Genomic DNA, 11,872 nt, shown 5'->3' on the forward strand with positions numbered 1-11,872 from the left:
TTGATTTTGAGATCAATATGTCAAAGGTCACAGTGACATGGAACAGTAAATTTGTTTCCGTATGATAACTCAAGAATGCTTTTGCCTAGGATCATGAAAGTTGGTCATGACCAGCAGATGACCCTTACTGTTTTTAAGGTCAGTAGGTCAAAGGTCAAGGTCACAGGATCATGAAAATTGAAATGGATGTTGGTCATGACTAGCAGATGACTCCTAATGATTTTAAGGTCAGTAGGTCAAAGGTCAAGGTCACAGTGACCCGGAACAGTAAAATGGTTTCCGGATGGTAACTTGAGAACACTCCGGCCTAGGATAACGAAACTTGATAGGAAGTTGATCATGATCAGCAGATGACCCCTATGTTGAGGTCATTAGGCCAAAGGTCAAGGTCACTGTGACCTGGAACAGCTAAACGGTTTCCAGATGATAACTCAAGAATGCTTGGGCCTAGGATCACGAAACTTAATAGGGAGGCTGATCATGACCAGCAGATGACCTCTGTTGTTTTTTTAAGGTCAATAGGTCAAAAGTCAAGGTCACATTTACCCAGAACAGTAGAACTTTTCTGTACAGTGACCAAATCATTTCTGTTCCTTGTGCAATTACTGAATGCATCAAGGGGGCATTTTGTGTTCTACGAGCTCTCGTTAATGTTTTATTTGTTTCAGGTTGTGCTTTGAATGAGAAGAATAACATAGGGGAGCATGCTTTACTTACAGCAGTAATATATCGTGCTGATTTACAGGTAATATATGAGCCGTGCCATGGGAAAACCAACATAGTGGCTTTGCGACCAGCATGGATCCAGACCAGCCTGCGCATCCGCGCAGTCTGGTCAGGATCCATGCTGTTCGCTAATGGTTTCTCTAAGTGCAGTAGGCTTTAAAAGCGAACAGCATGGATTCTGAACAGACCGCGCAGATGCGCAGGCTGGTCTGGATCCATGCTGGTCGCAAACCCATTATGTTGGTTTTCTTATGGCACGGCTCAATCCCCTGTTTCATGTTAGAGTATCATTTCTGCCTATCACTGATGATTTGCAACCTTAATAAGATCACCTTTCAAACATGATATGCCACCTTAACATTATTTATTTACATTTATATTTTTGCAGCACATTTTAAGCAAAGACATTACAAGCCTTTAATATACACATTACACAATAAGAAATCCTATATTCAGATAGTGGATGCATTGATTAAAGCGGGAAGCAGTCTGGACATGAGAGATAAAGCGTCTGGCAACACATCTCTACATAGTGCTTTACTTCACTATAACAGTGAGGCTGCAGAGCTTCTTATTGATGCAGGTAATGTATAAATGCAGGTATCTTATTTATAAAGGGTTATTATCATTGGGAAATGTTTAATACTGGTAATTGATGATAACCTGAAAGCAGTTTTGGCATGAGAGAATGTTTGATGTTTTGACCAGCTACAGGTTTGAAGTTGACATCTTTAATTGTGTGGTAAACCTGGGTTTTGGCTCAGAAACATTTTGCTTTTTGTAAATATCTAAATAAATAGTTTTAGTTACCATGTTCTTTTACCGTACATTAAAGAATACATTATGACAGAGCTTTGCTGAAAGTTTGACCCTTATTGAGTAAATATTGGTCGAGTTATTCCCAAAAATATACCTAAAAAACTCCCGACTTCCAGAAAGTTTATCAGCAGAAACCACTAAATGCTCCTAAATACATATTTTATATTTTGCCATGGTATATCCACTTTCAATATATTGTAAATATATGTCTTAATATTTATGTAAAGTTTGAGGACATGACATTATGTAGCTTTAAAGTAATTATGAAAAATCTACTTTGCTTACATTTTTGCTAGTCCACTTCTTACAGACTAGAGCTGACCAATGAAAATATTTTTTAACAATATTTAGAGATATTGTTCAGGTCTGAAACTTTACTGTCATGTCAATGATATTAATTTTTAGTTATGTGAAATTTTGTAGATTTTTTAGAATCCTTGTTCTGTTGTAATCCTTTAAAAATGGCCTTTAGATGTGAAGACTGATTTTGGCAGCCATATTGGATATCTTTGGGAGAATTTGTGTGTCAACTCTTTGACACTTGATTTAAGTGCTTTTAAAGCATTATTTGTAATTTGAAATATACTGATAAGGTGCAGTTTTTCCTCTAGTTTGTGTTTATGTAATTGGTTTTTGATGACATTTATTCTGTTTCTTGCATTTGGTGAGAAAAGTTTTACATATTTGGGAAATGTCATTGACCAATCAGATTACAGCATTTTTGATGCTTCTCTATAAATATGGGCTTATCAGTTATTTCTTGGCGCTTCTAGTTTACACTTTTGGATTAAACACTTCTCTTAGTTAGGAAATTATTGAAAATTTGGAGCCAATTTTAGGAACTTTGGACTTTACTTTTTATTGGGGAATAACTAGAAATTTGGAGTTTAATTTATTTGCTTAAGAAAATTACTGGAATTATTACATGCATTTTATTTGGACTTTTCTGATAATTTTGACATATTTTTAAAGGAACTAAATTGCATAATTGGTGTATATATTAATTGCAGAAGAGCGTATTCATAGACACAATTTAAATCTTTGTAGTTGTGAATGTTTTGGGTTATATGAAAGGACTTTAGATTTTAATAGATTTATAAAATTGGACTTACTCTTGTGTTTTCATTTAATTCTACATGTGTTGATTTTCTCCAATTTATAATCTAAGTGGTGTTATAATAATTAAACTTATTATTACAGCACTTGGCATTATATTAACTTTAAAATAGCCCAGAAAGTGGCTTTATAAGGAATCTGGCTTTTCCTTAAATTAATTAAGCCAGTGGTGTCGGTCATCCTGAACATTTACCCCCTAAACTCGAGCAATAAGAACATTGCAAACAACCACAATTAAGGTCCTCGTTGAACAATTTAACCCCGGGACTGGGGTTTACGACAAAATTGGTGTCAGAAGTGGGATTTCATACAGGAATATTATTTGGAAATAATTTATACTGCAGGAATCATTTTTAAGAATCGGACCTCAGCAGTTCAACAGGACCTCTGGATTATACTCTTATCTTTGAAACATAGGTGATAGTAGGGAAGACCTGTATTATACACTAGGCTTTCTTCTATCGCTTATTGCATCACAACTCCTTCTTTCTTGTGGTGATAGTGTGAAAGGCCTGTGAATGAACTAGGCTTTCCTCTATTGCTATACAAAGCTTCAGTTGGGTGATTGGGCCTGTGATTATTAAATCAGGTCATTCACTTTTTCTGAATTCCAAATCCTATCATAGTGTTAAGTGCAGGGGAGCACGGCATCGGTGCGCCTGCCACAATTTTTCAAACTTAGTGTTAAGTGCAGGGGAGCACGGCATCGGTGCGCCTGCAACATTTTTTAAATGTTAGAGTTAAGAGCAGGGGAGCACAGCATCGGTGCGCCTGCTACATTTTTTAAACCTTAGAGTTAAGGGCAGGGGAGCACGGCATCGGTGCGCCTGCTACAATTTTTCCTAACTTTAGTTGTAAATGCAGTTGAGCCTTTAGTCTTTGCTCCTGCAACATTTTTTCCTAACCTTAGTGTTAAGAGCAGGGGAGCACGTCATCGGTGCGCCTGCTACATTTTTTAATCTTAGGGTTAAGGGCAGGGAAGCACGGCATCGGTGCGCCTGCCACATACTTTAAACCTTAGAGTTAAGAGCAGGGGAGCACGGCATCGGTGCGCCTGCTACATTTTCAAACTTTGTTAGATGCAGGGGAGCACGGCATAGGTGCGCCTGCAACATTTTTTAAACCTTAAGAGTTAAGGGCAGGGGAGCACTGCATCGGTGCGCCTGTACATTTCTTTCATAACTTTTGTTGTAGATGCAGTTGAGCTCTTAGTCTTTGCTCCTGCAACATTTTTTCCTTACTTTAGTGTTAAGAGCAGGGGAGCACGTTATCGGTGCACCTGCGACCATTACTAACCTAGTGTTAAGTGCAGGGGAGCACGGCATCGGTGCGCCTGCTACATTTTCTTTAAACCTTAGAGTTAAGGGCAGGGGAGCACAGCATCGGTGCGCTTGCTACATTTTTCCATGTATTTTACTAAGTTAAATGTTATAATTAATCCCATAGATGCTCTTTCTTCAGCTTTCTAAAGTGGATTATCATAGTTTTGGGATACTTACATCAAAAGAGGATTTAAAACCCAAATTTTGTGACAAAGGCTAAAAATCTGTATCTAATGTACAGAAAAGCTATATATCATTTAATGGAGTAGACAAAGTGATTCATGAAAGTATGTAATAAAGTGATTTAAAGTTGATTCTAGAATGGATTTTAACAGTTATTCTTGGATGTTATGATGAAACTGATACCAGTGTAGGGAAATTGTGACTTAAGATAGGAATCACACTCCAGAATATTTCCACAATTCTGAGACAAGTAATAAAAAGTTAAGGCTTTGGAGTAGAATCTGTAGACATGGTGATTCTAAAATGGATTTAGTAAGTGATGTTAAGATGGATTCTAGAATGAATACTGACTTTAATTCTAGAATGCATGTAGGAATTAATTCCAAAATGAGAAATTGTGACCAAGATTGGAATCACACTCCAAGCTACCTGGACCAGTATGAAGGAGACTTTTATGAACCCAGATACAGACTACCTTCCTACAATGGGAAGCAAGGTTTTTTTGAGGCTTTCTTATGGCAGCTACAACGGTTTTCTAAATACTATGCATGGACAGATGAACAATATAGATTACAGTTAATCTTGGCCTTAAAAGGTGATGCTGTGAAATTTGCCTCTACCTTATCCCCAGATACACGTGAAAACACACAGACACTCATTAAGGCTCTAACAACTCGTTTTGGGCAGAGTGCGGTGCCAGAAATCCATAGGATTAATTTGTACAGTATTCAAAAACACCCTTCTGAGACACTTCAACAATACAGTGCACGGGTAAATCAGCTTATGGCAAGGGCATATCCAGGGATGATTGGATTTCAAATATACAAACAACTTGCTGTGGAACACTTTCTAAGAGGACTTCCAGACCAAAGACTGGCTTACGATGTCCTTACAAAGAAACCTAGAGACATTTATCAAGCTGTAGAGATGATTACATGGTTTGAGACCTGTAAGAAAAATACAACTCGTTTCATGGGGAAAAGTACTCATGTTGGGCGCCAGGGAGAGGACTTTATGACAGAGTACAATCAATGCGAAAGTGTGTTATCAACATTTTGCACAGACTTAACAACTTCCCTTTCCAGAATCGAGGAAAGTGAAAAGAACAAAACTTCAAGCTCGAGCATACCAACAATGAAGTATAGGTCACCATCTAATAAGGCTCGTGACAAGCGGAGGAGACAACTTTTGACCAACTCATCAAAAAGACTTTGTGACAATAAATGTTAATTTAACATGTTTCCATCTATATTTGACTATTTCATTATAGCCATATATGATGAATTTTGCTGAAGACAGTGACTTCTTTTGTAAATATCTGTAAATATAAACTTGATGCTATAGGACCAGAATTGCAGAACTGTGCTGTCTATTCAAATGTGTGCTATTTAGACAGCTAAGACAATGTAACATTTTATATGATGTTTCCTTGTAGAAAAAATATCAATAGATTTGATGGCTGGAATCCGTAAACTTCCAAGAAGAGTAATAGATGACTTTGAGAATTATTGATCGTGAAGTGGTGGACATCAGAAGTTTAATTTTGTGTTGAAAATGGAACTGAACTTTTCAGATCAATCAGACTAATTAACTTGTAAGACTCTTTATAAAGTTCATCTATGGTTTTATTGGACTTTGAACTTTATTGAGTAATTTGTGCTATTTCTATTTGTGATGGATTGGGTGTGTCTATTTTTAAAGACTGTCTAGCCAACTGTTATTACCTTTTTTGTTAATGAGTTTGTAGGTTTTGCTGGGATTTGTTGAGAAGACCGCCTGCCTGCTGATTCTGGATTTAGCATGGTACCGTTCAAAGGAATTGAGCTAGGATTTACCATTGCACCGTTCACTGGTGGACTGGATTACTTCTGATTTGTATGAAAGGCTATTTTGAGTATTTCTATCTTACATTCATAGTGTATCCAACAGTTATATACTGTGTAAAATATAAATACTTTTGATGCAATATGGTTAGAGATGTGATTCTTAAAGATATTACTGTTTGGTATTTTTGATGTCACTTAAATTAATGCATTCAAAAGTTATGCATTTCTGTGTATGTCAAGTTTGTGACTGTTCATTCAATATTTAAATTGCCAGGTCGAACACTTACCTGTCTCTATATTGTTTGAAGTTTGTCAGTAGATTGGTAATACTTTGCAAGTCTGCAGGTGCTCATTATGTTACATATGGTGAAAGTACATTTATACCTGATTATGTTCAATTGTTCATTATTTTGGTTTGAGATTTAATGATTTTTATTGTGAATCACAAATTATTCAGTACAAGTGCATTTTAAGGTGTCATATTGGCAATAGTGTCATTTGTTTTGTGAGATACTGGAATAAAGAGTAAGAATTATTTCAGCTGATATAGAATTGAACCAGCTGATAGCATATTGCTAATATTTGTGTGATGTTGATTATTGCTAGTTTCATGCAATTTTAATTAATACTGTATTTTTGCCAAAACCTCAGTATTACATAAATGTTGTATGTGACATTCCGAGGCCGGAATGGAATGCATTTTGGTCAAATACATTCTTTCCAAAGGGGGGAGCTGTGTGGTAAACCTGGGTTTTGGCTCAGAAACATTTTGCTTTTTGTAAATATCTAAATAAATAGTTTTAGTTACCATGTTCTTTTACCGTACATTAAAGAATACATTATGACAGAGCTTTGCTGAAAGTTTGACCCTTATTGAGTAAATATTGGTCGAGTTATTCCCAAAAATATACCTAAAAAACTCCCGACTTCCAGAAAGTTTATCAGCAGAAACCACTAAATGCTCCTAAATACATATTTTATATTTTGCCATGGTATATCCACTTTCAATATATTGTAAATATATGTCTTAATATTTATGTAAGTTTGAGGACATGACATTATGTAGCTTTAAAGTAATTATGAAAAATCTACTTTGCTTACATTTTTGCTAGTCCACTTCTTACAGACTAGAGCTGACCAATGAAAATATTATTAACAATATTTAGAGATATTGTTCAGGTCTGAAACTTTACTGTCATGTCAATGATATTAATTTTTAGTTATGTGAAATTTTGTAGATTTTTTAGAATCCTTGTTCTGTTGTAATCCTTTAAAAATGGCCTTTAGATGTGAAGACTGATTTTGGCAGCCATATTGGATATCTTTGGGAGAATTTGTGTGTCAACTCTTTGACACTTGATTTAAGTGCTTTTAAAGCATTATTTGTAATTTGAAATATACTGATAAGGTGCAGTTTTTCCTCTAGTTTGTGTTTATGTAATTGGTTTTTGATGACATTTATTCTGTTTCTTGCATTTGGTGAGAAAAGTTTTACATATTTGGGAAAATGTCATTGACCAATCAGATTACAGCATTTTTGATGCTTCTCTATAAATATGGGCTTATCAGTTATTTCTTGGCTCTTCTAGTTTACACTTTTGGATTAAACACTTCTCTTAGTTAGGAAATTATTGAAAATTTGGAGCCAATTTTAGGAACTTTGGACTTTACTTTTTATTGGGGAATAACTAGAAATTTGGAGTTTAATTTATTTGCTTAAGAAAATTACTGGAATTATTACATGCATTTTATTTGGACTTTTCTGATAATTTTGACATATTTTTAAAGGAACTAAATTGCATAATTGGTGTATATATTAATTGCAGAAGAGCGTATTCATAGACACAATTTAAATCTTTGTAGTTGTGAATGTGTGGTTATATGAAAGGACTTTAGATTTTAATAGATTTATAAAATTGGACTTACTCTTGTGTTTTCATTTAATTCTACATGTGTTGATTTTCTCCAATTTATAATCTAAGTGGTGTTATAATAATTAAACTTATTATTACAGCACTTGGCATTATATTAACTTTAAAATAGCCCAGAAAGTGGCTTTATAAGGAATCTGGCTTTTCCTTAAATTAATTAAGCCAGTGGTGTCGGTCATCCTGAACATTTACCCCCTAAACTCGAGCAATAAGAACATTGCAAACAACCACAATTAAGGTCCTCGTTGAACAATTTAACCCCGGGACTGGGGTTTACGACAATTGGTTGAATTGCTTAGATAAACTTCAGACTGGGATTTGTATTAAAAGGTTGTGGATGTATATTAGATAAAGTAAGTAAGTAAGTAAGTAAGTAACGACTTTATTTATAGTGGATGACATATTTGGCAGAGCCAATTTACAATATGGTCCACTGTATAAATATGTACAAGTACAATAAACATGATTATAAACAATAATAAGAGAAAATTTTTTTACAGAACATGACAGCAACTGTTATGAGATATAATCCATAACTACAGTTACAAAAAAAGCAATATGAACTGAAATAAAATTATATACATGTATAAACAAACAAAAATATTCTAAGTAAAGTTAATGACTTACATTAAAAGTCTGTACATGTAGAAACTTAAAGAATTTGGTAGGCAGTATTTTCTGATAGTAATTTTGGGTGAGAAAAGTGCCATTGAAGATAGGATTGTTTGAATTTTGCAAGAGTATCAGATGAGCGTATATGATTGGGTATGTTATTCCAGATTGTGGGTCCAGAGTAGCTCAAAGATTTACGAAAAAATTCTATTCTTGGTTTTGGTACCTTTAGTTCATTGTTTTGATTTGATCTAAGTTCACGATCACATGTTTGGTTTTGGTTGTGGTTAAATTTTGAAGTAAGATAGTCCGGCGATTGCATATTTATTGATTTATATACTAGGATAGCTTTTTTGTATTTTATTCTGTCAGGAAATGTCATCCATTTCAGTTCAAGAAATAATTCTGATGATGGAGCATTGAAATCTTTGTCGAGAATAATTCTTGCAGCACGCTTTTGGAATTTTAGAACAGTTTTTAATAGCTCACCTTTACAGTTCCCCCAAATGGTACAGCAATAATCTAGGTGTGGTAGAATGTAGGCATTGTAAAATAACTTTCGAGAATGTAAGCTTAGGTATTGTTTTATACGTAAGAGAAGATATAAATTGGTATTGCATTTTTTTAGGGTTTGTTCAACTTGACATTTCCAGTTTAGGTGTTCATCAACATGAATTCCTAATAATTTCTCATTTGATGAGTATGATATAGGTTGACCTTGCAATTGAATATTGTTAGAGTTTGTGTGATCTTTTATCTTGTTGTTGTTATAGGAAGCAGTGATATACATAGCTTTAGTTTTTGATATGTTTGGAAGCATCGAGTTGCCTTTGCACCATTTATCAACAATATCAATGTTGGTCTGCAGAAAAAGTGGTGTCCACTCAGATTGTTGAATCTGTGGATCTTTAAACCTCCAAATTAAATATCATACCGACTGCTTAATTTTCTCAGGAAATGTAATTGAAAGTACCCAGTCATCTTCAAGCGCTTCTTTTAAAAAAACTAAATGTAAACTGATGATCGAAAACAGAGGAGTCTAGTTTTCATAAATCTATTAAAATTATTTTATGTTAGTTGTGTGTGTCTGATCATAGAACCTTCTCTTTAAAATCAAAACTTGTAAACCAAGTACATATCTATAAGAATACTGATGATAAGTGACGAGGATATTTTACATTTTGAAATTATAAAGTACAGTAGTCTGTGTCAGTACTTACAATATTGTCATTTTAGATTTTATGAATCCCCACAATGTCATTACTGTTAATTATGTCTCCCACCACACAGTGGTGTGGGAGACATATTGATTTACTCCAGTCTGTCTGTGTGTGTGTGTGTCTGTCACAAAGCTTGTCCGCACACTAAGTCGAACATTTCTCATCCGATTTTCACCAAACTTAAACAAAATGTGTTTGACCATAAGACCTCAGCCAAGTTCGATAACTAGCTAAATCGGCCAAGACACTTCGGAATTATGGCCCTTGACAATAATTTATGAATCACCTAGATGCATAAAAATGCTGGTCTTCATTCTCAAACATGCACCAAAAACCATTCATTTTGTCCGCACTCTAAGTCGAATATTTCTCATCCGATCTTCACCAAACTTGAACAAAATGTGTTTGACCATAAGACCTCAGCCAAGTTCGATAACTAGCTAAATTGGCCAAGACACTTCAGAATTATGGCCCTTGACAATAATTTATGAATCACCTAGATGCATAAAAATGCTGAAGTCTTCATTCTCAAACATGCAGCAAAAACCATTCATCTTGTCTGCACTCTAAGTCAAACATTTCATATCCGATCTTCACCAAACTCGAACAAAGTGTGTTTGCAAATAAGACCTTGGCCAAGTTCGATAACTAGCCAAATCGGTTAAGACACTTCGGAATTATGGCCCTTGACAATAACTAATGAATCACCTAGAATCATAAAAATGCCGAAGTCTTCATTCTCAAACATGCACCAAAAACCATTCATCTTGTCCGCACTCCAAGTCAAACATTTTTTATCCGATCTTCACCAAACTTAAAAAAAATATGTATGACCATAATTCCTCTCTCAGGTTCGATAACTAGCAAAATTGGCATAGGCACTTCAGAATTATGGCCCTTGAATTACTGAAAATCAGTCATTTTACTCTTCAAAGGTATATTTGTTGTGACTAAACAGTATAAAAACACTGACTTAGTGTTTAGATGATTAGGCAGTTATGAGAGACATGCGCTTTTCTCAAAAGTAGCTCTAGTTTTAAACTGTGATTATTGCATTGTAATTAGTGATTCTGAAGACCACTATAGTGAACTACTGCTTGCTTGAGCATTTATGACTCGAGTTCTAGGGCTGACTTGAGCAGTTCATGTGGTCTGTGGTTGTTTTTGTTCTATGTTTAGATCATAACTTGAGCATTTTGCTAATCTTGTTACTCAGAGTGATCTGTGTCCTGTGTATGACAATTTCAAAACTTGTATTTAACACGTGTACCTTTTCTGCAGGCTCAGATGTAAATGCTTTGAATGGAAAGAGACAAACACCATTGTATATGGCCTGTGAGAAAAATGAGGACAAGGTTGTACGAAAAATTCTGGAAAATAAACGGTTCTCTCCGAGACTGTTCAGTATTTCGCAGATACCACAGCCGTTGTTTGCAGCAGTTAAAAACAACCATGTACATCTTGTGGACTTACTGATAAAGGCGGGATGTGATATTAATATGGTAAATGTTCATGTGTACATCACCTTGAATGTGTTTATTGATACATTTTTCTGAAATTTATTTTTCACTTGTGCTTGAGAGGTTTGTAATACACATTCCTATTTTATTACCTCACATGGCTGGTAGATACTCCATCCATCTTGTTTATGGAAGAATGGTGGTTATACTCAGTGACCGCTCATGCTTGAAACAATGCTGGGAGCCAGGGCACCTGAGGTTTTCCTCTACCATCAAAAGTTGTGTCACTGTGACTCTGAACCCAACAAAAACTAAAAAAAAATTCTGGTTTTTAGTGATACCATCTTTCATGGTAAGTGATACCATCTTTCATGGTAAGTGATGCCATCTTTCGTGGTATTTTTCCAGAAATCTGTCTTTAGTGCTTTAAATTTACTCTTTATATTTACAGATTTTATTGAGTGACCATTCATTTGCCTCTTAACAACACTGGTTGGAACCTCATTAGATTAAATTCTTTCATGTGAGGAAGCCTTTGTGTAATCTAAAGATCAGTGGTATTAAAATAATAATGCACCTGCAGTGTACCAGGGGAATGATTTTAGTTGTCCTTGTATTTTTTTACCCTTGCCATGTTTCCATTCATAGATTAAGTAA

At 35.0% G+C, this 11,872-nt stretch overlaps 1 protein-coding gene across 1 annotated transcript in view; it reads left to right on the top strand.

Moving 5' to 3' along the window:
* LOC123563605 (ankyrin repeat domain-containing protein 50-like) overlaps positions 1–11,872 on the top strand; it is a 48,954-nt gene that overhangs the window by 30,800 nt on the left and 6,282 nt on the right. Inside the window, exons 9-11 of the mRNA XM_053533643.1 lie at positions 669–745; positions 1,183–1,309; positions 11,037–11,257. Of these exons, the coding sequence (XP_053389618.1) occupies positions 669–745; positions 1,183–1,309; positions 11,037–11,257 (425 nt within the window). The remainder of the gene's footprint in view (positions 1–668; positions 746–1,182; positions 1,310–11,036; positions 11,258–11,872) is intronic.

The sequence above is a fragment of the Mercenaria mercenaria genome, chromosome 2 (assembly GCF_021730395.1).
Source record: "Mercenaria mercenaria strain notata chromosome 2, MADL_Memer_1, whole genome shotgun sequence".
In the NCBI taxonomy this organism is placed as follows: Eukaryota; Metazoa; Mollusca; class Bivalvia; order Venerida; family Veneridae; genus Mercenaria; species Mercenaria mercenaria.